General features: G+C 40.4%; 1 protein-coding gene across 1 annotated transcript in view; it reads left to right on the top strand.

Annotated features, from left to right (window-relative positions):
* CFAP47 (cilia and flagella associated protein 47) overlaps positions 1-27,984 on the top strand; it is a 681,124-nt gene that overhangs the window by 624,272 nt on the left and 28,868 nt on the right. Inside the window, 2 exon segments of the mRNA XM_030575652.1 lie at positions 19,837-20,008; positions 26,919-27,080. Coding sequence (XP_030431512.1) covers positions 19,837-20,008; positions 26,919-27,080 — 334 coding nt within the window.

Here is a 27,984-nt window from a genome sequence, read left to right as displayed (position 1 = left end):
AAATAAAAAAATAAAGACAAGTGACTACTTTACTCGTATTTACATATATTTTATAGATAATTTTTCATTTATTTTGCCCATAAGATACTTCTGCCTAAATCTATTGAATATTTTAGTGCAGTAAGATATCCATCCCTATTATTCTGAGTCCATTTTGCCCCAAAATCATGACTCCGAAATGTAAATTATGTATTTTCCTTATTCCCTATACTAACTGTCCATGGGATTGTTATAGGAATCTCAATTTTTATCCCTAATACTCCTTGTACTTCAGCTATATCTAAGAAAAGTAAGGTAAAAAATTCTGAGGGTGTATGTATGTTGTTTAACACAAAACATGGAGATCCCGTGTCTAGATAACCTGACTGACATAACTCCCTTATGAGGGGATCAATGTGGAAGACCAGTAGTTACGATTAACATAAATGAGGGGGGGGGGAAATATGACTTGAAGGGGTTGTTCTTCCATTTGGTAAACTACAGCTTCCATTTGGGAAGATTGGTCCACCCTTGAACTCTGTCTAGTCGGTTCCAGAACAGGTAAACTTTACAGGAACTCCTCTAAATCTTGCTCTGTCCAGGTAGAGGGAATGGAAGGTGAATACCAATCTTTCTCATCCCATATCTCATTCAACATTCCTCTCTGCATTTCTCCTATCTTATCTTTTTCATGTCCCTATAATAAGAGAGAGATTATTATAACTTTTTGTTCTTCCTTCCCCCTTTTCAACCGTGATGAATTAAATCATTTTGACACTTTTCTTTTTTCCTTGTCAGCTATCCAATTGATACACCATGAGACTTGCTTTATTAACTATTCTAACTGGTCCTACCCATGTAGGGTTTAAGATATGGTCTTTTTCTCTTATTTGTCTGTACATGGCCATATCACCTGTCAGCCATTTCTGAGGGTGCAATATTGGTCCCATCTTCTTATCCATTTGCTGAACATTCACTTTAAGAGCTATTGCCACTTGTAATGCATTTTGCTAATGGATTTTAGCAAATGTTGCATCCATTGGTCTGTTAGCAGCCTAGGCTGTGATCCATCTGGGGGTGCACCTGTTACACCATTGTTCAGGCAACCTCATATCTCTCCCTGTTATGGCTTTAAAAAGAATTGAGCCACATGACACTGCCATTCCCCTGATAGCCATTAATATTAGAGGTAGTTTCTGATCCCAGTCTTAACCCTGTTGATTTACTACATCCCTCAGGGCAGTTTTTATTGTTCTATTAGTTCTTCGCACTTGCCCTGAACTTTGAGGATGTCCAGCTATTTGCAGTCTTTGCTTAATGCCAAAAGCTTGACACAATCCCTTTGTAATTTCTCCTATAAAGTGAGATCTCTGATCTGAATCTATTTCTTTGGGGATACCCCACCATGTAATAACTTGATCCACCAAAATCTTAGCTGTGGTTAATGCAGTATTATTTCTTGTAGGAATTGCCTCTTCCCACTGTGATAGAGCCAAGCCAGTTGGGTAAAGCAGAGTAGTAGAAGGCAGATATACTGGCCACTGGATAAGCAGTTTTCTGTTCCTTGACTGACCAGAGCAGGGGCTGCTCCAGGCTAGGGTGGACGCCTGACTCCAATTAACCTACAAAAAGTCAGGCGAGGCCGTTAAGCTAATGAGAACACCTGACTAATTAAGGCCCCTCTGATACTATAAAAGGGCTCACTCTGGTCATGCCAGAGGGAGCCAAGGGAGAAGCAGTGTGGCTGAAGGACTGGGTAATGAAGATGCCCTTAAGCCACTGGAAGGGAGACCTAAGGTAAAGGTAAAGGTGTTAAGAGAGAGAAGTGGGAGAGCTGAGGGGAAGTGGCCCAGGGAAATGTAGCAACTCTGGCGGTGAAAGGTCAGCTGCCAACAGAACCCAGAACAGAGGACAGGCCTGGGTTCCCCCTAACCTGCCACTACAGAAACACCTCCTGGGAGGGAAGTCAGGCCCCTGTCAGGACAGGAGCCTAAACTGTTCTGAAATAAGCCCATAGAGACAACAGAGACTGTGGGAGTTCTCACACCAACCTCTTTGCTGGCTTATGATGAAAAGGGCTCTGTAGACTGTAACCCTGGCCCTAGAGAGAGAAGGGCTACGTGGAGCCTCTGAGACTAGCATAAACTGCCTGGAAGCACGGAACCCCCAGGGACAAGGTTGGAGCTCTGCCACGCCATTTAGTTAAAGGATCCACTATCACCAAACAATATTGATTTCCTTTGGCAATTTTTGCCAATGGGCCAATAAAGCTGATTTGCAACCTAGCCCATTGACTTTCTATTCTCTGGTGTCCTAATGGTCCTTTTATTATTTTAATATCTGCATTATTTGCTGCACAGGGTAAACAATTGTTCACATATTGCTCTATATCTGCCCTCATGTCTGGCTACCATCCTACGATTTGTAATCTACTGAGAGTCTTATCTATTCCTAAATGCTCATTATTATGAACTAGAGAGATCATTTCAGATCTAATTTCCATTGGAACCACACACACATATTATACACTGTTTTAGTAGTTAATACCCATTTTTCTTCATGCTGCCAAATTTTCCATCTCCTTTTTCTTTCGATATCAATTTCTTTATTTCAGGATTTTTTTTTGAAAAGCTACTAAATCAATCTGTTCTATTGTTTCTTTTTCTTGTGTAGCTATTGGGATCAATTGGAATTGTGGCTGCCATACTATCTCAACCTTGGCTTCTACTTTAGCTTGTTCATCTGCCTTATTCCACTGAGCTCCTTCAACATTTTTCTTATGGGCTTTTACTTTTCCCATTAATACTGATTGTGTTCTTTGTTGTGCTAACTCCCACAAATACATTAACTTTTCAGCATGAGCAATGCATTTACCATCTGCTGATTTCATGACCCTCTTTTGCCACAGGGGCATCCAATCCACTGTAGCTCTCAGCACCCACTCAGAATCTGTGAAGGTAGCCACAGTTTTATCCATTCACATATTTTCCAATGCTGCTGCTACACCTGCAATTTCAGCAGCTTGTGCCTAATGAGGTATGCACTGTCCCTTAAAAACATTTTCATTAGATATTCTTACTGCTGCATACCCTGTTTGTGCCATAGCAAAGGCTCATAAAAGCTAGAACCATCCACAAACCAAATTATGTCTATTGTGTTATAATCTTGCTTAAGATTGCTCCACCTTGGAATAATATAGGTCCTTCAGGAGGAGTTTCTGGTAGGGGACATTCATGCTGTTCCCCTTCACTTACAAGACCATAAGGAACTGGTGATAAACTTGGGACCTTGTCCATTGTTACATTTTTATTCAGCAAGGCTAACATCCATTTTGCTAATCTAGGACTAGAAACATGTCCATCATTAATTTTCCTTGTTAATACATATTTCACGGGTGAGTGGGATGTTTTCAGAAGCACAAGAGATAATCCTACTAAATATTCTCCATGTTGCAAAGCCCAGACTAAGGCTAATACCTTTCTCAGAAGGAGTGAATCCCTGTTCTACTCCATTCAGAATCTTAGAAGCTTATGCCACTGGTCGAAGACCTGTACCATAGACTTGACTCAATACAGTACTCATTCCAATGCTGGTAGAAGCCAATTGGAGCACAAAAGGTTGTCCTACCTTTGGGTATGCTAAAGCTGGGGCTTGTGCTAATACTTTTTTAAGTTGTGTAAAAGCTTCCTGCTGCTGTAATCCCCATTCCCAGTTATTCCCTTATTTAATAACTTATACAGTGGGCTAGCCTTTTTCTGCATAATTTTCTATAAAATCGCTTGAGAAATTTGTCATCCCTAAAAATAACCTTAAAGCAGATATATCTGTAGGGGCGGGCAATTTTTGCAATAATTCTACCCTTTGTTTATCTGGTGATCATCCTTCCTGTCCCAACGTTACTCCTGGGTTGTTCACTTGCTGTTGGCATATTTGAACTATCCTTATTAGGCATTTTATTCCACATCTTATTTACATGCATATGGCAGGGCTATTATGAAATCTGTGGGGGGTTTGAGTGAAACAGAACTGTCATCCTTGGAATGTAAAGGAAAATTTATACCAAGAATCTGGATGTAAAAGTATAACAGAGAATGCATTTGCTAAATCTAGGACTGTAAACCCTCATGCTCCTTCTATAATGGAAGCAATCACCTCTGGATATTTTGCTACCACTGGAGCAGTCCTTGGAATTACTTTATTCAGTGGCCTAAGATCGATGGTTAATCTCCAAGTTTTACCATCTGCCTTTAAAATTAGCCATATGGCTGCATTATTTGCACTCTGTTGTTCGACTATAACTCCTTGCTCTAAAAGACCTTGGATAGTTTTCATTAACCTAGGTTCTGCCTCCTTAGGATATTTATATTGTTTTTGAGGGGGGGGATCCAGTCCAATAATTAATACTTCTGCTTCAATTTTTCCACATTCTGCATTATTATTCCACACTACATTATTAGTAGTCCAGACCTCTTTATACTTTTGTGCAATCTCCAATACTGCTGGCCAATCAGGCCATTTTATTTCCTCAACGGCCTTAATAGTAGCTAGCCTTTACCCTGCTGCAATATCAACTGGCTGCAATTAATCCTTTACTTTATTAGAAGGCATTTCCCACAATACCTTATTTACTAGACCGATTATTAACCTAAGATTTTTCAATATATCAATTCCTCTTATTCCTTCACAGTCAAGATCCATTAAACCAAACTGTTCTTTTCCCTGCTTTATACCTAATTTAAAGTTAAATGGAGAAATAAATGGCACTCTACTCTGTTTCATTAAATCCTTACAATTTTCTTCTAGTTACAGGGGGTCCAAATAAATTCTTAGTCTTTGTGCTTATTAAAGAAAATGTGGCACCTGTATCTACCAATATATTTTCTCTGAATGCTCCTTTGTTAAATTCCACATATACAGTGGGTCTTCTCAATCATCTGTTGGTAAATCAGCATGCTCTTCTACTGATATCAGGGAGGTAGGGGGCGCTTGGCCTCCTTAGACCTGAATTTTGGGACTAGATGGAACTCTAGGCATATTCCTTTCATGATTAGCTAATCTCTGGAGCAGTTCATCAGTAGTCAAACCATCAATTCTGTCTCTAGGTTAATACTGTAATATTTTTTTCTATAGCCAATTCCTTCCTGGATCACCTGTCCTTTGTTCATACAGAACCGTTCTATTTTTATTTTCTCTGCTATTTAATTCTCCTTTTTTCTGTCTATTTTGTTGGTTTCCCTGTCTCATTGGACCATTATTTGAAAAAAGTTATTACTGACACCCTTTTAGACATTGTTTTTAGGGGCGGCACTGTTTCCCTTTGTATTTCATACAATCTTTTTGCCTTTTCTTCCTTATGATGTAAAGGAGGCTGAACAGGAACATCAGAAACCATTGCCATTCTAATTGTTGGATCAAATCCCAGCATTAATGCCCTTTTAAATTGTGGAGAATCATATATTATTTGATATCCTAGTGGGATGATTCCAGAGTATCTATATTAGTGGAGAGCAACCTGTGGTCCATCAGGGTAATCCGCTGGCAGGCCACCAGACAATTTATTTACATTTGCATGGCCACCCACACTTCCCACTGTCTGCAGTTTGCCATTCCCGGCCAATGGGAGTTGTGGGAAGCAGCAGCCAGTTCAGAATTCTACATGTTACTGCCAATTTTCAGTGCTAAAAATTATGCTTTAAGAATTTTGTGAATAAAACTGAAATAATTTTTACAATAAGCAACCAACAGTAGATAATTGCATCAGAATCCTAATGGGGTTTGATAATTTCATGCTGACCAAACTGTACCTTTAATTAGCTTTAATCGTTAATTGAATTTCAGCATGTTAAACTGACAGTTTAAATTTGAAAACTTTAATTTGTTCTTTACAAAAATGTTTCGTTTTTGAAGGGCAAATATTGTTTTCTGTTAGCAACACAGTTTATAGAAGACTGGGATAACATACAATTTTTTGAACTGGAATATGTGGTTGAACTGTGAAAAAAAGCTTCAGACGTGACCAAGATAATCAATATTAGTAGTGTGTACCTGGATAGCACATGCTGTATCTTGGATACCTAAAGCAAAACCACAGGTACTACTTGAAAAAGAAACTACTACTTTTCTTTTTCAAAACAATGGCAAGTCCCAGGAGGGAGCTGATGAATTTTGGGGATATGGGGATTGTAAATAACAAGCATGCTTCCATCTGATTTTACACATCACTCTGTGTTTCTGCTGTTTCCTTATTCTTATGAAGAATCTAGGGTACCAGACAGCAAATGTGAAAAATTGAGACAAGGGGTAGGGGTGAGGGGTAATAGTAGCCTATCTAAGAAAAAGACCCAACAATCGAGACTCTTCCTATAAAATCGGGACATCTAGTCACCCTAGAAGAATCAGACTTTTGTAATTCTTAAAAATCAGTCACAGTTATGCAAATTAGAACTACTTTCTAGCACCCGAGTGAATTCATACTCAGATAATATATTTTAAACGTTCAGGAAACCAGTTACTCATCTGAAGTGATTGATTCAACTTCACATAAGTATAAGAAGCCAACTCAGGTACACAATCAGAAATTATATCAATCCTTCCTGCAATTACTTTTTAGAAACTAAAATATAAAGTAGCTGAGTAACTAACACAAACATATCATTTACCTCTGTAGCCAGGAATTCTTTCTGAGTAATCTTCCAATGTGGTTCAAATCTTTTTTTAAAAAGGATACAGCTAGTGCTAGAAATGATGAACTAATGAGCATCAGGTAGGGAAGTAGTCAAGAATATAAAAAAAGGACCAAGTAATAAACTAGCTAGAGAAAATTACAGCAAATATTCATGGCATCTATAAAATATGCTAATGTCACTCTAAACTGTTAACTCTGAAAATAAAACTAATGGATAAAGAAGAACAAGTAGATATAATTTACTTGGGGAGGGGGAGGTATTCTCCTACAGCTTAATACCATTGCCAAATAGGGTTTGGGAAACTCCCAAGTCCTCACTGGTAGAGCTTCCTCCGATTTCTTTTGCTCAGGAGAATGCGGTTTTTCATCCCCATGGAAGTAGTAAGAGGTTCAAACTCTCCTCCTACCCTGCCAAAAATAATAATAATAATCCATATTTCTTCAGAGATCTGCCTAGATTTTGGAAGAGCCACCTCACACTGATACTGTTAATAAACATAAATATATACCTAGAACCAGCAAGATCATAATCCCTTTGCATTTTATTTTGCAGAACTTTCCCATCATCCTTTATTTTATCATATCTAGTTCTTGAATATCCACTGATAGTGCCTAAACCACCTCCCCTGACAGTTTATTACACAGTCCAATTGCTCTTGAAGTTAAGTACATTTTCCTAATATCTGCCGTATCTTCAGGTCAGTGCACCCTGTCATCTTTTCTGCAGCTGTGCTTGAAGACAGAGTCATTGGATCTATACTCCCTTCTTTCATTTACAATTTTAATTCTGTGCCCTTTCCCCCTCTCCATTTCTCGCTAGCAAAATATGCTCCCAGTAACAGCCATGTTAAACTTTTGAACCTGCATTGTTCAGCTGGTTTTGCAGTTAGATAAAATGAAGTTGCCTACCTCTAATTAATTTATCCCAGTTCCACAATTCCAATTTGAGTAAAAATGGCAAAACAAAAAAATGCAAATAAAGTTGCATTGTGCAAACATAAGCTGATTTGAAGCTTTGCACATGCGGCTAACAATTACAGTGTTTCAGATAAGCAGCTGAGTATAATAGTTTAATAGAATCACCACAAGGCATTGGATGAAATTGCTACCCTGCAGCATTGCTCTTGCGTAAGCTAGTTTTGGGGGGGAAATGTCTTGTATATAGCAGAATTCTATTAATCCAAATCATTTATATTAAGAGCTTTACCTGTGTCAAAAATAATACAAGTGAATTGCCCTTTTTGTTCTTAAAAGTATCATTGTTTTCCTACAAGAAGTAACTACACACTTAAAAGCTTAATCAGGCTTTTATCAGTTTCTAGCTTTGGCCCTCTTTGTAAACTTGTCAATTATCAACTTAGCATAGGGAATTATTTTCCAATTATTGGCAATATCCAAATCAAGAATGCATCACAAAAAAAGAAAATAAAACAAAATAACAACCCTTAAAGTGCAGCTCAACTCTGAAAAGATTTTATGTAAAAGTGGCTCACCTTACTTGAAAGATCTGCTTCCTGTGTGTATTCAGAGTCATTTTACCTCTTCTTGACCAGAGCCAATTCTGTTATGGGTGAGTGAGTTGGATTATTTTCTGACTCTCACATCATCAATAGATTTGTTACTGAGTTCTAATAACAAGGTGATATGTAAACTGGGAATGAAACAGGTTGATTTTCAGATGCCAAGGTGAGTTTATAGGCCTGACACTTGTACATTTCCTTCGAAACGGAGAAGATTTGAGAGACTAACCTGAAACTGCACAATACCATTTTTAGAGTTAAACTGCACTTTGAAGTTTGAAGGTGTTTTCTGGTCTATGTTTCTGTTTTAAAAACTTATGTGGCACTAAAGAAATACACTCAAGTCTTGATGATCCTAAAAGCAATGGAATAAATTGCCTGGGAAGGTTGTGGAATCTCCATCACTGGAGATTTTTAAAAGCAGGTTAGACAAATACATGTCATGTTAGACAAATACCTTTCAGGAATGGTCTAGATGATACTTGGTCCTGCCACTAGTGCAGGGGACTGCACTAGATGACCTCTCGAGGTCCCTTCCATTCTATGATTCTATGAGTCTATGAAAATCAGATCTCCATCACCTTTGTTATAATTTTCAAGCATGTGTATACATATTGGATGATTCCTTGATTCTGACTGTGTTCCTGGGATTTTACCAAGCTGCTAGATGACAACAGAGCAGACAGGCAGAGTGGAAGAAAATCACAACATGTGTATCCTGCACTCTTTGAGTGAAAGCCGGGGCCTGTTGAAATCAGTGGGAGTTTTGCCACTAAGTTCAGTGGGGCCAGAATTTCACCTTCTATCTTCTGATGTGTCCATCACCTTAATATTTAAGTAGTCATGCAAAGTGTACACATAAGCCAACATGAAGAAAGCTGTCACCCTGGTTCTCTCACCAATGGCTCACAGGGCAGAGAAGATAAAATTTAATAGAATTTCAAGCTTGATTTTGGGGAGGCTGATTGAATTTTCATACTCAGGAATCTGCTTCTTTTTAAAGGATGTTTCAATTTATGCTATCAACCTTAACAATGTCTTTTTAATATTCTAACATTTATATGACAAATTCTGACATCTGTTTTAAATTGAAGGTTTTTATATCTCTTTAATGTTCTTCAAGTGTTTGCATATGTCCATTACACAAGAGGCGTGTGTGAGTGTCTCGTGGACCAGTGCCAGAGAGTTTTCCTAGTAGTACCCATAGAGGCAGCCCCAACCACATCTTGGCTCCTTGTGCTCAAATGCAGCATATAAAGGGCAGAGATAGCCCACTCTGCCCCCCTTCAACCACCAGTGCTAAGAAGAAACTAACGTATTCCGTGTACCTTGAGAACAAAGTTCTTGCTACTTATTTTGCCTAGTGGTATTGTTTTTTCTTTTGTTATTCTGATGTTTTCTTTTTGATTTTCTTATTTTTATTATAATTTGTCTGGTTTGGTTCTTTTTTTCCACTCAGACAGGCCTGCCTGCCTTGCTGAGTACCAGGGAAGCCTATGCCACATAAGAGACAGCTTGGTACACAAGCTCGATCTGCCAGGCTTCAATTCAGGACAAAAAAAGCTGTGTGAAGAACACCTTCAACGCATTCTTATAAAGGCAGCCCTTACACTAGCATCTGAACTCCTCAATTGTCCAAGGGAAGCTCTTCAATGACTCCTTCCCAGAGCCAGCTTTACTGGCGGATGGGGTTGCAGGAGAGTCTTGTCACTGGGACTGTCTTCAAGGTCAAAGACTTTGGAGTAATCATATTCTCACAAACATAAGAAGTCAGTGTCAGACTCATGGAAGAGCAGAATGTGGGTTTCCTCCACAGATGATCATGCTGGTACCCATGATAGAGCATGCCCTTCAGCTCACCACTGCCTGGATGTGACTCATACGGATAGAGCTGAGTCGTTAACTCTGGTACTCTCCTAGGGGCCATCACAAGTAGTACTTCACCATCTGAGACAGATGAGACATCTCTGATCATAGTAGGACAGCCACTAATACAGGTACCAATAACGCCAGAGGCTGATGCAGTGGACAGAGACTTACTATGCTTTTCAGTGCGCCGCTGATCCAGGGTGAATACCCTTGGTTGGCATGAGTGCAGGTACCACACTCCTCAGCTCTAGTACACTGTGGTGTGATCCCATCAACCATAGGAGTCTGGTATCACTTTGTCATCCTCCACCTTGGTGTTGATTCCACCTTGTTGCATGGTACCAGCAGGTAGGAAGGCATCCGTGCTTCCGCCAGTGCTGCGTTCCTGGAATAGATTCTGGTCACAGTCTCTGAGGAACAAACAGACACAAGCCCTGTTAATACACCACCTTGGCTCTCAGAATATTCCTATTCTTTGTTGGAATCAGAGGTGGCTTCTCAAGTCTCATGCTACCAAGAGTCCAGGGCTTCCTCCAGGTCACATTCTCATACACATGGATGGAGATCGGAGAATAGTAGAGCCTGGGGTTAGAACATGTGGGCAGCATGACTGGGGCCCGGTATTGTTAGTCTTCTCATTAGTCATACTGAGGACAGAGTCTTCACCACCAGTACCAAGAGACCTGTGATGGTCGGTACTGATCAACCTATGATATCAGGATACTGGACTTACCTCAACTCCCTTTGGAGCAGCAGCCTTTGCCAGTATCATGGCTCCAAACCTCAGGAGGTTTCTCCTTTGCCTCCCCCTTAATGTATCATCCTTATTAATGGATGACACTCTGGTATTGTTGTCATCCTCCTTGGCATTGAATGACTTTAAGGTATACCAGGAGCTCCTCAAAAGAATGGCTACTTCTCTTGGTACACAAGTGGAGCTAGTGGAGAAGAATACCCAAGGCCATCATGCAGCCTACCAAGACTCTGTGATAAACCTCTTCTTCCTTTCCACTTGTGGCCCAATGAACAGAAAGTGAATAGCATGTTTCATCCCAGGGTTTGAGCAGTTCTGTTACACCCTATGCCAGGCTCATTAGTAGTGGTTGCGGTGAAGGAGAGGAGTCATCAATGCTGGGCTAAAGCTAACCCTAAGGAAAAGATGCAAAAAAGCTTTATCTCTTTGGGAGAAAGATGTATTTTAAGTTTATAGCTCCACATGGCCAATAACCAGTCTTAATTCCCAGATATGACTATTTTAATTGGGAGGCTATCTCTCAGTTCATGAATAAACTGCCAGAAAGTTCTAGGGAGCAGTTTCAGTCTCTTGTTGCAAAATGTCATTTGGTCTCTCAATCAACTCTTCACGCTTCCTTGGACATGGCATTGCTGCTGTCAGGGCCATGGCTAGGGTAATAACTACAGGCTGTTCTTCCTGGTTGCAGCCCTTGGGGATTCCTAGCGGCCTGCCTCTGACAGAGAGATGTCCACATGTCTCATTACCTGGATGATCGGTTGTTTCAGGGTCACTCCAGACACCTATTAGAGATGGCTATCAATCACGTGCTCCATCTGTTCAGCATTCTGAGCCTGAAAATAAAGACAAGTCATCATTATTGCCTTTAACAAAGAATAGAGTTTACTGGAGCACTCCTGGACTCGACCTCTGACAGGTCGTTTCTGCCTCTTTCCAGATTCCAGACAATATAGGACTTGTGTGTGTCACTCAAGGATCACCCATGAACCAAAGTAAGGAATTGTGTTAGGTTCCTAGTTCACATGGCTGAATGTACACACGTGACCCCTCATTCCAGGCTTTTCCTCAAAGCACTGCAAGCATGGCTCAAGTCAGCATGTTTCCCTCAATCAGTCACCACCGGGATAAGCTGGTATGCATCCTCGACAGGGTGTTGTCATCTTGGAGTTGATATGTATGCATAGGTGTTCCCTTCTCTCCCCTTATCCTTTCTGTGATTTCAGTAACAGACACTTCAACCATGGCTTGGGGAGAACATCTGGGCATTCTTCAGGTTCAGGGTTTGTGGACTGCCTGCAGGGCCAGGTTACATATCAGTGTCCTTGAGTTGTGCACGATATCCTGTGCATATCAACAGTCCATGCCTCATATTCAGATCAAAACTGTTCAGATGCTCACTGACAATACCACAGTGGTACTTTATGTGAACAAAAAGGCGGGGGAACGGGAGGGTCAGGCAGCCTCTGCCAAGAGGCAGTCAAGCTGTGGAATCTATGCATATGGAGCTAAGTTACTTTCTGGACATCTCACTCTCTGGATCTTCAAAATATACTGGTAGATTGCCTGAGCAGATCCTTCAACTTAGACCATGAACGGTTTCACAACACAGCCATTCTAGCTTTGGTATTTCATATTGGTGGGGGGGTTAGATGGTGGATCTGTTTGCAACTTGGCAAAATAGAAAGTGCCCCCAGTACTGTTCAAAGGCAAGTCACAGCTCTGTTTCTATGGGACAAGGATCTTCTGTGCTCCTGTCCACCAGTAACCCTGATTCCCAGGGTTATTCTCATGCTGAAACAGGATTGAGGCAGAATGGTCCTTATAGCTCCAGCTTGGCCAATGCAGCTGTGGTATTCCAATCTATACAAGCTATCTACTGGAGACCCTTGCTCTTGATGCCTGCGAGAAGTCTCGTAACTTAGAACCATGTGTGGGTTCTGCACCCAAATTCTGCACTTCACACCATGGATCATCAGTGGTTAAATGCAAAGGATGCTCACTTTTCTGTTGCACTCCAGAATGTCACCCTCAATAGCAGATAGCGTTCCACAAGAGCTGCTTACCCGAGTAAGTGGAAGTGCTTCTCCATCTGGAGGCTGTTCCATAATGTGTTGCTGATTCAGATGAAGTTTCAAACAATTCTGGACTATCCTTTACATCTTTAGGAGTCTGGTCTAGACCTCAGCTCCATTAGTGTGCATCTGGGTTTGCTATCACAGCATTTTACCCTCAAATCTATAGTAGAACTATTTTGGAAATCTGTCAGCTTCCTCAAAGGTCTAGATAGATGGTTCCTACCTATTCAGGATCCAGCACTGCCTTGAAATTTGAATTTTAATGTTGTCCTCCCTTATAGACCTTCCACTCAAGTCTTTAGCCTCCTGCTCACTTCAACCAGATTTAAATTCACTCCCCTACCAAATTTAAAACCCTTTACTCTAAGGAAGCAGTGGTTGGCATAACATTGGCATAACACTGTTTTTTCTAATCTCATCCTTTGAAATGGCTTGAACTGTTTTAGCTGAAACTTTAAGATAATATGGCAAAGGAAGCTTTCTTGGTGGCTGAGTGGGAGAGTTAAATGCACTTGTGACTGACCCATCACACATCATTTTCTACAAAGACAACATCCTGTTTAGGCTGCACTCTAATTTCCTCTCATAGATGGAACCTGATTTTCACCTAAATTGGTCTGTACTTACTTTTCTTCCCAAAGCTACAAGCTCACACAAGGGAACAAACCATGCATATTCTGGATGTGCACTGAACTTTGGCCTTTTACCTGGATGGGGACAAATCCCCGTTGGGTTTCTACTCAACTCTTGGTTTCCTATTTAGAACATCTGAGAGGATAACAATTACAGGACAGAGACTCTCAAAATGGAGTATCACACGTGCTACACTGCCAAAGATATAACACCTTCTAGAAGACTTACAGAACACTACAGACAGTAGAGCACATTCAGCCTCTGCAGCATTTGTGGCACATATCTGTTCAGGGACATCTGCAGGGCAGTGACATCGTTTTCTGTTCACACATTTACAAGACACTGTGTACTTATCTCTGCATCCAGGGGAGATGTGATCATGGGAAAAGCAATCCTGAAGTTCCTTCTTCCAATGAGATGCCAGGTCTTACTGCCTTGGCTAACGTACAGTGTAAGGGACGTATGCAAGCATTCAGTGAAGGAAAATGGTCACTCACCTTCTTGTAACTGGTGTTCTTTGAGTTCTGTTGCATATGTCCACGATGACCCACCCTCCTTCCTACTGCATTGGAGTCTACCATCAGCATTCCGACACAAAAGAACTGAAGAAGGGGCAGAACTACTCCTCCCTTTATACTCTCCTGAGCACAAAGAGCCAGGGTGATCTCACAATGCTTCATAAAGTGGTACTGAATCCACACTTGAAACTTCTCCCCAAGGTGATTTCTGAATTCCATCATGATCAGCACAACAGTCTCCCATTCTTTTGCTCCAGATCCCACAAACTGTTCAGAAAAGCTGAACTGTGTAAGAGGGCACTGAGTTATTACTAGAAGAGAAAAGTTGTTGCAAGGCTCCAGGGTTATTTGTGGTATTTGGGAGCTAGTCCAGCTGGAAATCAATCTCTTTTTAGAGATGTTCTAAATATATCAGACCCTGTAATATTATGACTAAGCAGTACTAGATGTCCTGTGGACTCCACAAATTAGGGCTAAGGTAACATCTCTAGCATACTGGAGGAATGTGTCTAACTGAAATCTGTAAAACTGCTGCATGGAGTTCCATTCACACTTCTAACCAATGGCCATTTCTTACCTTAGGAGAGAAATCAGAGGCTTGTTGTGGGAGAACAACTCTCTAATTTATGAAGTACTGCTCAGTCTTTTTCCTAGGACTTGTACCCTGTGGGTCACTCTACCAAGAGTGAGGATCTACTAAGATAATTCCAAAGGGAAAGAAAAGTTGCTTGAGTACACTGCTTCTCATGCCTCCTCTTCTGTTTTGTCCGAGTCCTCCAAAGACATTCTGAATTGATGGAAAGGCCCAACAATTACTTTTCTGCCAGAGAGCTCAGAATGTCTGATGACAATATGCACTCTTTAAGAGTGTGGCTCTATAAGAGGAAGTATACTCTGAGAATTCTAAATAGAGGAGAGTTCCTTTACCCTGTATTGATCTACAGCTCTGATCAATTAAATAAAATGTATTGGTTCAGATATCTTGGGCCAGATCTGGCCTTTTAATAATTTGAGCTGTTAGTTCGAGAGAGTGTCTAATATTGATAGATTTAACAGTTACAAAAGTGCAAATTTCAATCAGACATTCTCACAAAGCTTGTAAGGTTTGAGAAGTCACTCCCATACAGAACTCATCCATTTGGCATCTCTTCAGCTCCCAGTTTTTGCTGAAATATTAATAGGTGAAGTAGCTTCTGACAGATCCAAGAGAATTCATCTTTATCCTTTTTAAAATGACATTCTAATCAGAACGAACTCAAGATAGTAAGTGGAACAAGCAATGTGTGACGTAACTTTCATCTCTTTAGAATCCAGGTTTTGTGATCCTTTTCAGAAAATATAACTTAACATCACAAATAACGATGCGTGCAGGACTGCAAGTAAACTTGGCATAAGAAAGGAATATTTCTTTTAAAAAATAAAGATTTCAAAAGCTACATAGAACAAAATCAGTAAACTATATTTATGAATAATGTTTCAACAGCAATTATATTTTTTTCTAAATTGTCACGACTCAGAAGCCTTAAAAATCCTTGTCTATTCAATACAAAAGCAGTACTTCGGGCAGTAATTTGTATTCATCAAATAAGAGAAAAGATTACAGGCAGGTACTTTATTAATAAGTCAAAAGTAACAAAATAAAGGGAAAGAGACCCCTTCATTCTATTAAATTCCTAAATTCCTATTAAATATTCAAATAACTTTGTCCAATACCATGCTTCTTACTCAGAGCCAAGGAAGAAGCAACAGTAGCAGGGCCATATGGAGAGCTAAGCACCTTGCAAGACATCTGTTTTTTAGAGGAAGAAACTGAGGCACAGAGAGGTGAAGTGGCATTTCCAAGGTGATACAGCAGACCAGTGGCTGAGCTAGGGATAGAAAACAGGCCAGGGCTCTGTCCATCGTGCTGCCTTTCAAAACAGGGATGGTTTACTTAAGCTGCATTTTCATGTTGGCTGCAGTGTGTTACAATTTGAACTAGCTAAAGTGGCTGTTGTATTAGGCAGTAAATAGAGAATAGTGGTTTTAAAAAGAAAAATAATTGTGAATGATTATAGTTAATATGATCTTTCTACACCAGGTGTAAAATTTTGATTTGTAAAAACTGTGAAATTGCCCACATGTGTTTGACATGGCAGTACTTTAAAAACCAAGGCAGTTTTCTCTCCTGCTGCTTTATTCTTTTACCATTTTAATCAAAATTGGAATCTTTAAGAGCTCAAAGAATGTGGATCATTTGATTTAGTCACACAACTTGGACAATTTTCTGGTGATAATATACAACCTTTTTTGCCTCTAGCAGCTGCCACTTCATTTAGGTAGCATGTGTGTCATGGAACTGTCTAGAAACAAATATTAACATATTCACTGAGGGTTTCCATAATATGATATTATGGTAGTCTTTAGGGTTTGCAGCTCTGATGAAAATCTAATTACATTTTTCTGTTTTAACTGCCATAAATTAGATTTGCAGTGCAGATTCACAACCAGCTAGGCGGACTGGCATAAAGATGCTTTCAAATACTTGCATTTGGCACAAATAAATACATTGTTTTTCCTCAAGTGTTGTAAATATTAAAATATTTTAACAGAATACCTAATATGAACATAGAACAGGTTATAAAACAGTTAGCCCTGAGCAGAAAAATAAATATTTATCACTTGTGACTAAAAAGACAAACATCATATACAAATGTGGAAAGGAAAACAAACAACATTTTTTTCAGAAACTGAAAGCAGAATGTAATAATCAATTTACCAGCCACAGCATTTTCTTCCTAGCATCTGAACTGTTTGAACTATAAAACAGGCATCCTTTGTGCAGTATTGTGTGATTTGACTGCCAAAAGAAACATCTGTTCAGCAGTCGCAATTTTGCCTCTGTGGTAGGCTTCAAATGATGTCCTGGTTTCTCTCCCCTCCTGAGTTAAATTTTTATGTCTGAATCTCCATGTTTTGGCATTTGTGTAGAGGAATGACAACAAGCCTTGCACTGTCTCTCAATTTGAGTGCATCACCTCGACACCATACTTATTAAGATATCAGTTTAAAAAGGAACAGGAAAGTATATTCATACTTTAATGTCCAAGTGTGAATTACAGGGGGAAGAAGGAAAAAATGATGCCAAGAATTTTCTCATCAATAGCAAAATCTATATATGTGTTACTTGGAGACCATATATTTATATGACAGCACATTTATAATTGAAGTACAGAGTTTGGAACCACTGTATTATAATCCTGTACAAGCATTCTGTACTCAGCATATGAAAGTTGCTGGTAATGGATGCACTGCTTAGCAACATTAAATCAGTTAAGCATATATATGGTAATCAGATAACAAACTGATTTATTTTGCAGGCATAGGGGAATTATGGAATTAAAAATGCTTACTTAAAGAGGCACTTTGTCCATCCCAGCTCTCATGAACCAAGCATATAATTGGTTACAGGGTGGGTTACAGGGCTTTTACCACCAACCAAAGAACAACTTAGGGTAGACTCTTCCCAGTCTTCCCTATGGACTCAGTTCAGTTGTGAAACTTATTTGGCACCTGCATAAGGGAGGTGGAGTGACAGAGGCCACAAGGATGAATAGGGAGAACCTCAGTCCTCAAAGCTCTTCCCTCTCATGAGCACAAGGTCCAACTGCACAATCCTGGGTCTCATTTAGCTCTGGAAGCTGGTCGTTTTAGCTTTTACTCACAGTGGTCACTAGTTCAGGGCCATTGTATCTGATATCCCTGTGTGTTATCACTGCCCCTACTCCTCCCAAAATTATCCTGGCTACCTCATGGTTCATATTTTTCCAACCCTGTCAATGCAAGCTGGCTCAATGGCCACCCACCAGACTCATCTTTCAAGCATCTCCGACCAAACCAATTGAGTGTGAGGCCATAAATGCATAATCAGCTCACATCCCTCTAATCCTTAAATTTAAGCCAATGCAACTTGCAAGACCATTTTTGTCCAGGCAAGTAATCAGGACATGTGGCTATAGCTCAACCCTCAAAGAGTGCAGCAGGGGCGTGTGCTGATTCCAACTCATACCCCATCTACCATACCACCAAAGGCAAATGGCTTCAGCCTTGAAGCTCAGATATGATCCACCTACTGACCTGGCTGCCTGCATGTAGTCCCAATGCATAATAGAATGTATGTGGATCTGGACCCCAACCTTCTTCCCAATGTCTCCTACAATTGTAAATAACAAGGTCTGTGCAAACCCTGGCATGCCTAGTGATGGCCAAGTCCAGGAATGCCCACTAGCCTGAGTTTAATCTTTCCAGCACTCCATGTTGCCCATATTAACACCCTTACATTATCCAGCTTCTCCATGGGTAGCTGTGATAAACCTTGCATTTGGACTAACTCAGTTCTCAAATATGTCAACTTGTGTGTTGGCCCTTCTGTCATTTCAGAGGCCAGTGGGACACCCAAGTGTGCACCCATCTTCTGAAAAGCACTCAATAGGTGGGCACATTTGCCTGTTCCCAACTTTCCTGCAAAGAGAAAGTCATCAAGAGAATGAACCACTATGTAAGCCTATTTTCCTCACAGCCCAATATTCTAGCGTTGTACTAAACTTCTCAAAAGCTGAACTAGAGATGGAACAGCCTGTTGGCAAATATCAATCCAAACAAGTAATTCAAACTGGAAACAAGTTAAAATCCTTGGGATGGACTGAAATGTAGATTTAATGTCACACTTTGCTAACTGTGCACCTTGGCCACATCTCTTTATCATGGCTGCTGCTGTGTCAAATGAGGAATATCAAACTGAACATAGACTAAGATCAATATTGTTATTAATAGAGGGGCCACAGGGGTAAGGCACATGGTGTACTACTCTCTGTACTCCCTCTTATTTTTTTTTCCCGGAATCAAAGCCAGAGGCAAAAGGCACAGGCCTAGCATTGGTGAACTCCCAAAGGGACCGCACCTTTTTGGTTGCTACTGCCTCCTGAATTTTTCTTTGAACTATAGGGATCTTAAATTCTTTGCCTGCACATGTCTCTTTGTCCTTCATATGGGATCTGAAAGCCAAATAAAAATCCACTCCCAATATAATTCACATCTTTTTTGCTAGGATAGCCCAGAAACATGTCCCTTAATACTTCTAATTTAAGTGCATCAGCAACATACTTCCCTATTATTCAATTATTTTCCCCCTTAATAGAGCCCAGGGTACACAGTAGATTCTCATAAGGACAGGCTGCTGTTTTTACCAGCTGTAATACTTGCTTCAAGATGTTCAGATGGTTAATCTTACAACATTGCTTTGTTGCCTTTTCATAGATTCTACAGTGGTTGAGAGAAGACAGCGAGTGACACCTTTACTATTTTCAGTACAGCAACTACTTCTCTGGTTGGCAACCAGCACTGACAATGATGTTCTAAATGAGGGATTTTTGGATAGTACCCTAGTGGCATTAGCAGCAAACAGCATGATGCTCTTCTAACTTACTTTTGTCTCATTAATTAGAAATACCTCTCTTGCCTGTGAAAGTGGTAACCAGAGCACTGATCATCAGAGCAGAAGTATAAGCATTAAGCTTCTCCTGACTGATTTTTCCTTTTTTTCTCCTCTCTCTTTTTGTCTGAGATTCTCCACCCACCAATGGAAAGTAGTGAAATTCCCTGTTCAACCAGAAGGTCTCCACTTTTAGATACCTATCTGTTTATTAATTGATATATGTCATACACAGTACCAAAAACACAGCTTTACAGTTATAATCCTGTTAGAAAGAAGAATGCTTGCATTTAGAACATTCACAAATTGATCTTCTGTGCTTGTTTCATTTAGGTTTTTCTACAACCGATGAATTTCTGTATGAAATTCAATATGAATCTAATAAAGTTAAATCTCAGCTAGAGTCTTCAGTGGCTATAAATCTGGTGCAAAAAGATCGGGATGCAGAGTCCGGGATTATAACACTGACTTTCAATATAGTATTTGCACCTAACAAACCAATGAGGTAAGTCTGACACTGAACTTCTACAGCATCCATATCTATCTGCTTTGAGACTTATTGGCAGTAGTGGGTGCAATATATTCCTTTGTCTTTCCAACTCCGTCCCATATGTCCCTCTCTCTGCTTTGCCTCTCTCTGTTTTTCCTCTAACAATAAACATTTCGGGTGTGCTTACTTGCCCTTTTCCATTGTGATGTTTTGATATTAAAAACTGCCAGTGGTTGATCTTAGACGCGGGTTGGGAAGGTTCTTGGAAGTTGTTACTCTGGTTATGTGTGTATCACTGTATTAAGGAGAGTGAAGCACTGGCAATGGTACAGCCCTAGCAACATCAACTAATAATTTATAGCATTATCAAAATCCAAGTCTCATGCTATCCAGAGGAGCCAGGAGAGACTGCCTCTCTTGGAAAAGTGTCCCTATGTGTTTGTGTATTTATTTTTTAACATTTGTTTTAGGTCTGCCAAGAGATTAAAAAAATTAATCACAATTAATCACACTGTTAATAATAGAATATGATTTATTTAAATATTTGATGTTTTCCATATTTTCAAATATATTGATTTCAATTACCACACAGAATACAAAACTGTATGATGCTCAGTTTATATTTATTTTTTATTATAAGTATTTGCACTGTAAAAAAGAAACAAAAGAAATAGTATTTCAGTTCATCTAATACAAGTACCATAGTACAGTCTCTTTATCATGAAAGTTGAACTTACACATGTAGAATTCTGTACAAAAAATAACTGCATTCAAAAATAAACCATAAACTTTAGAGCCTACACATCTACTTCTTATTAAGCCAATCACTCAGACAAACAGGTTTGTTTACATTTGTGGGAGATAATGCTGCCCACTTCTTATTTAAAATGTCACCCGAAAGTGACATTGTGCACTTTGTATTCTGTGTTGTAATTGAAATCAATATATATGAAAATGAAGAAAAACATCCAAAATATTTAATAAATTTCAATTGGTATTCCATTATTGTTTAACAGTGTGATTAAAACTGCTATTAATCACAATTTGTTAATTGCAATCAATTTTTGAGTTAATCACATTAGTTAACTGTGATTAATTGACAGTCCTAATTTGTTTTAATCTGGGTGAATCTGAAGCCCTATGATAAAGGGAATTCTAAGAAACCATGGGTATCTACCTGTTCTTTGGTGGCCATACCTAATGTAGGGTGGAGTACTCTGGAAAAGCCTTTAGACTGGATAGTTGGTATAAGAATTCTATCCTTGGCTTTATGAAAAAAATGACCTTCAATTACCCTTGAATACAAAAATGATGCATCCACCGAATTTAACTGTAAGTGATTGAGGTCACTAACAGTATCTTTTCATACATATCTCATTTTAAAATATGATTTGATCGAAACCTATTTGTCAACAGGAGAGATGGTTTGATAAGTTCAGGACACATGCCAAGCTAGCCATAAACAAAATATAGCAGAGATCAAGGAAATTTAACAGAGGAGCAGCCACTTTTCATTTATTATATAAAATACACTTAACCTTCTCATTGATATCATTTAGATTTGAGAAGTTCCTCTACCTCTAGCATCTGTATGTACCTGGGACCCACAAAACAGTGTGTAGAAAGGTTGGGGTAAAAAGTAGTTTCTGTATCAGCTCATGTCCATAGCATTTATTGCATCATCTGACAAGGTACAGCAAAGCAAGACACAAGATACCCACCTCAAACTGTTAAACCTATTACATCCTTAGTTTCTTCAGAAGCACAGGTCAAATCTCAAATATTTGGTCTAACAGATTAGTTTAACACACTATGAACCATGGCCCAGATCTACAAAAGAATTTGGGACGCTAAAGTGGGAGTTATGGGGCCTAAATTCAAAATTGTAGCTGCCATGAGAGCCTCAAAACCCCTGCTAAGCTGCCACCTAACCCTATAGGGGTCTACATTTTTGTTGTAAAAGTCTCCATAGCACCTGTTTCTGCCTCTGGCCATGACCATAATGTTTCAGCATAGGTACCTATCTCATGTGTAAGTCCCGTCACAATCCTCTAACCAGGTGAGGATACGTACCCCTTCACCTACCTTGCTTGTGGAGCCCAATCTTCTAGGCGTTCTTAAAGCATGCCTAATGTCACACAAAACAGTTAAGTGGGGGAGAGGGGGGACAGCCTCCCTTGTAACCTTTAGCCTAGAATTTAGGGAATTCACTTGGGATGTGGGAGACTCAATTGCAATTCTCCACTCTGCTTGAGGAGAAGGGATTTTGAATATGGGTTTCCCACCTCTCAGGTGAGTGCCCTAAGTACTGGACTATGAAGCCACTCTCTGGATCAAAGCATATGTACTTATTTATAAATAGTGGAACAGCTTCAATAGGAGAATCACATCAGAATCTCCCATAATAATTTTTTATAAATCCATAAATGCATTTTTTATTTTTTTGGTGTGTAGATAGCCTGCATATTGTGTTCCTCTATTTATGGATAAGATGGATATGTTCTGTTTTTCCAATATGGTAAATTTAAGCAACATTTTAGATTTTGCTGCAAAAATAGACTAGGGACCCCCTTTCCTGATTCCAGAGTCCTCTGGGGCCTTGTTACATCACTGTCTCCTACACAGTGCATGGGCACAGAGATAAGTGCCTAAGAATGGGATCCACAAAAGGCAGCACACCAGTTGCGGAGCAACATAAGCTAGCCAATAGCAGATGCTGAGGAGAGGGATGTGTCCTTTGCCCTGTCCCTCTCAGGGACTTAGATGCCTAAGTCTGGGCTAGAGGAAGCGACCTATCTCCACTTAGTTCCCACAGCCGGGAACCCTCTCCCTGGAATCAGGTGCCTAAGCTTTCTTGCCAGGGCGACAACATTGCACCCCAACTCCACACAAAATGACTGACCAGTGCGGGGAGCTGGAGGGAAAGAAGACATCTCCCTTATTATTAGTAGTGCAGCAGTTAGGGCATTTGCCCAGGATAGGAGAGACCCCCCTTTGAATTCCTCTCTCTGCCTGATGAGATGCAATTTGAACCTGGGTTTCTCACGTCTCAGGTAAATGCCTGAACTACTGGATTATAGACTCATAGACTCATAGACTCTAGGACTGGAAGGGACCTCGAGAGGTCATCGAGTCCAGTCCCCTGCCCTCATGGCAGGACCAAATACTGTCTAGACCATCCCTAATAGACATTTATCTAACCTACTCTTAAATATCTCCAGAGATGGAGATTCTCAATGATTAAAGGTCTTGAGAACATGACCTATGAAGGAAGGCTGAAGGAATTGGGTTTATTTAGTTTGGAAAAGAGAAGACTGAGAGGGGACCTGATATCAGTTTTCAGGTATCTAAAAGGGTGTCATCAGGAGGAGGGAGAAAACTTGTTCACCTTAGCCTCCAATGATAGAACAAGAAGCAATGGGCTTAAACTGCAGCAAGGGAGATTTAGGTTGGACATTAGGAAAAAGTTCCTAACTGTCAGGGTAGTTAAACACTGGAATAGATTGCCTAGGGAAGTTGTGGAATCTCCATCTCTAGAGATATTTAAGAGTAGTTAGATAAATGTCTATTGGGGATGGTCTAGACAGTATTTGGTCCTGCCATGAGGGCAGGGGACTGGACTCGATGACCTCTCGAGGTCCCTTCCAGTCCTAGAGTCTATGAGTCTATGAGTCTATAATCCAGTAGTTCAGGCATTTACCTGAGACGTGAGAAACCCAGGTTCAAATTGCATCTCATCAGGCAGAGAGAGGAATTCAAAGGGGGGTCTCTCCTATCCTGGGTAAATGCCCTAACTGCTGCACTACTAATAATAAGGGAGATGTCTTCTTTCCCTCCAGCTCCCCGCACTGGTCAGTCATTTTGTGTGGAGTTAGGGGTGCAATGTTGTCGCCCTGGCAAGAAAGCTTAGGCACCTGATTCCAGGGAGAGGGTTCCCGGCTGTGGGAACTAAGTGGAGATAGGTCGCTTCCTCTAGCCCAGACTTAGGCATCTAAGTCCCTGAGAGGGACAGGGCAAAGGACACATCCCTCTCCTCAGCATCTGCTATTGGCTAGCTTATGTTGCTCCGCAACTGGTGTGCTGCCTTTTGTGGATCCCATTCTTAGGCACTTATCTCTGTGCCCATGCACTGTGTAGGAGACAGTGATGTAACAAGGCCCCAGAGGACTCTGGAATCAGGAAAGGGGGTCCCTAGTCTATTTTTGCAGCAAAATCTAAAATGTTGCTTAAATTTACCATATTGGAAAAACAGAACATATCCATCTTATCCATAAATAGAGGAACACAATATGCAGGCTATCTACACACCAAAAAAATAAAAAATGCATTTATGGATTTATAAAAAATTTAACCAAAATCATTGTTTTCCCATCATTTGGTCTGCAAATATATCAGCTATTTTTGATGTATCAACTTTTCTTCTCATTCAATTTCTGCTGAAAGAACTGCTAGTCTAGTCTCCAAAAATCAATCTTGTGTGTGATGTCACCATAAGATAGAGCCCCCATATTCAAACCCTAACATTTTACCAATAACTGTTATCTGAAAATGTGTTCAACAGCAATTATGAGACTGCACAAATTAGTAATAAATACAAACATTATATCAACATAAAACATGGGCAACAGCTTTTATATGTCAAACTTTAAACTAAGTAGAAAAGTACATCAAAGCAATGTGCAGTTAGTCAAAAAGCCCAAGGGCTTGAGTCATCACTCCAATGTGAAGCTGGTGCAACTCTACTGGAACTAAATTAATGGAGTTACACTGCTGTAAAAGAGAAGTAATGCAATTGGGAATCAAGCCCCAAATCTTTATATCTCAACCCACAATTTTGCCCTTGGGAAAACTTGCAATTTGAGCACAAACAGCATTTGCTTTACATTCACAAATCACAAGGCTGGGCACCAAATGCAAACAAGTGTTGTCACCAATATACAGGCCACTTTGGAAAACTGGATAGGATGTTTTTCTAAGAGATATGATCTAGGATTTATTTGGGGGAAGTTCTGTGCCATGTGTTACACAAGAGGACAGACTGGCTGATCACAGTGGCCCCTTTTGGCCTTAGACTCGGTGAATGTATAAATCGTGGGCTCTGTGTCACAGACACCAAACACAAGGATCCATACAGCCATGCAATTTAAAACAAACAACCCCCACCCCCAACACTATTGAAACAAATACATCCTCAGCACTTTTCATAGATCATGGTATCTAGTTCATGTTACCACAACTATCTAAGTCAGGCAGTTATGGTATGTCTGCTTTCATATCATAGGAATATTACCTGTCCTAGATAAAAAGCAAGCCCTCACTCATATCTGTAACATCTCCAAAGTACTGCTAACACACACATACACACACACACACACTCTCGCTCGTTCTCTCTAATTCTATTTGGATAGGGTTCAATACTTCCACATATGAGCAAAGATTTACTTGTATGCTCCAGCTACTTTTGGGCAACTCCAGAAACCCAGTTTTACTGGCTGATCAGACAAGGTTGATAATGGTTCTTTATTAGCAAAATGTTGCTTAGGAGCTAAAGTGCACCAGTACATGAGAGAAACACATTCTAACAGAGAAAAGAGATTAATTCTGATCAGAGGCTGCTCAGCAAAGCACCACCCGATACATGCCCCACGCCACACATTCCCCTGGATTGCCCCTCCCTTCCACATATACCCCAACCACCATCCACCAGCCTCTCTTATCCTTCCAGCCCCCACATTCACACCAGCAGCCCTGACATACATCCCACTCATCACAGCTCGCAACAGCTCAGCCTCACTGGCCACAGCCCCAAACATCCCCCACTCACCCCAGAATCCTGACCAAACACTAACATATTCTATTCCTGCCTCAGTCCCCACAACTCACCCCTCCACTCCTCAACATCCCCCATTTGCCCCAACCCCTCAGAGTCCATAGACCTCAACATTCCCTGCTCACCCCATAGCCCACCAATAGCTCAGACCCAGCCCCTCACCCCCTGTCTCAGGACCTTCCTGGCCACTTATTAAACACCCCCATTCCCCCAGCTCAGCATCCTGGTCCTGGATAAGGGCGGTTCCTCTCGATCTCAGCCGTCCAGCAGCTCCATTTGCTCCATCACCTTTTCCCATATTCACATGGCACAGACCAAATTAGAGCAATGAGTGGCATTGCAACCTGGTGCCTATCATGAAGGCAGGGTGGCCGGGCCAAACCTGAGTCAGGCTGCAACCTCGTGTGCCAACTTGCAATGTCACTCACTCAAATTTAGCCTAGTCACACTTTCATTTGACAGAGGGGCACAAACACCAAATGTGAATGAATGCCATTGTGAACCTGTGTTCCAGGTGAAATGCCGTGCTCCATCTGTTTGGGTCCCCAACATCTTGTAGGTCCTGATGGGACTACACCAATTTCACTGTTGTAGCTGGCCACTGTAGGGAGCCTCGGTACCTAGCTCAGGGTTTGAAGATTCCACTGGCTGGCTAAGCACCCAAAAGTTAAGCATTCTAACACTCAGTGTTGTGACTCCACATTTATAGTCCCTCTGTGGATTGGGGCCCATATTCTTTCCACACCAGTGTAAATCTGGAGTAACTCCATTGCAATTTATAGAGTCACACCATGTAAATAAAAGAATCAGGCCTCATAGCCGCACCAATTGTTTTGCCTCTGCATTAGGTCATTTCTTAGTAAAACTAATGTACAGCAAACAAGATGAGCTGTTTAGTTGACATTCCATTCCAAAGTAAGACTGATAATATGGTATACAGTGTAAAAATCTGACATTCCAATTTAGAGCCAACTGTATTTTCATTAGGATGCACTGCAGTTTTGCAGAAACACAGGCTTACTTTGGACAAGGATTTATTGACGTTATATTTCATTATGCCTTCCTTGTAATGATATTTTTAACTTAATTTTGAAGGAATTCAGCAACATTGGTGGTACGGTGCACTACAGGTGGTGTCTGGAAGTTTCCAGTACTGTTACTTGCGACTGAGCCAGAAGTAGACGATGTCATCAATATTGAAGCAGCCGGCTTAAACAAAGAATCAGTGATTGGCTTTAGGCTTACAAGTCAGACAAGGTAATGCTCTCAAAGATAAAGCATATATCCATGTTTTGAGGATTGGATTCATGCTCAGAAGAGAAATACATTAGACAGGACGGGTTTGGGCAAGAGGAGCAGGGTGAAGCGGGTCGATCTTGTGACATAAGTCACCGTTCATTACCTCCAGTTCCCCTGTATGTAAGTGATGCATTACACAAGCGCTGTCCTGAACGTGTGACAGTGGAAGTAGACACATTCTACAACCCTGGGGTAGGCTACTGACCGTGAAGGATAAGCATGTGTGGGCTTGTTCCATGAGTTAGGATTTCTCCAGGGTTTGGCCCTAAAATGCTTGTGTGCATTAGAATGCATGGGTGGGGGGGGGAAATGTGCATGATACACCACTAAGGCATTTACATTACAGAATAATGATGGAACTGTGACCAAATATTTTTACTAAGATGAGGCTGTTTTAAAAAGCTGTATTATTTCCCTCAAGTTGCACTGTTTGTGTTCCTTTTGGTTTAGTTATGTAAACTGTCAATAGCCCGTTTCTAATATACTTTCTAATCTGATAAAGGACAACTATATGGTTCCCCTATGAATAATTTAAAACTATTGGGAGAAGATGAGCTTGAAGCAAAAGTATGAGGCTTACAATTTAAATCTATTTTTCCCTTTTTAATATGCTTTTTTATTGCATGTCTAGTAAGTGTATTCAGAACACTGGCAGATAAGCGGATAGTTAACATACATAACAAATTTGTCATTGTAACATCCCTAAAATAAAAAGATGTCCTTGGCCCTTATTGATTTTTTTTTGTAAAGAGCTTACTTCCAAGAGCAGTACATCTGTGATGGACAGTTGTTCCAGCTTTTAGATGCTGTCAGTGGCTATGATTCCTCAAGACACTGGAAAAGCCTCCTATCACAATGCTCA

The sequence above is a fragment of the Gopherus evgoodei genome, chromosome 1 (genome assembly GCF_007399415.2).
Source record: "Gopherus evgoodei ecotype Sinaloan lineage chromosome 1, rGopEvg1_v1.p, whole genome shotgun sequence".
NCBI lineage: Eukaryota > Metazoa > Chordata > Testudines > Testudinidae > Gopherus > Gopherus evgoodei.
The sequence above is the reverse complement of the archived record's forward strand: the minus strand, read 5'-3'. Positions and strand labels throughout refer to the sequence as shown.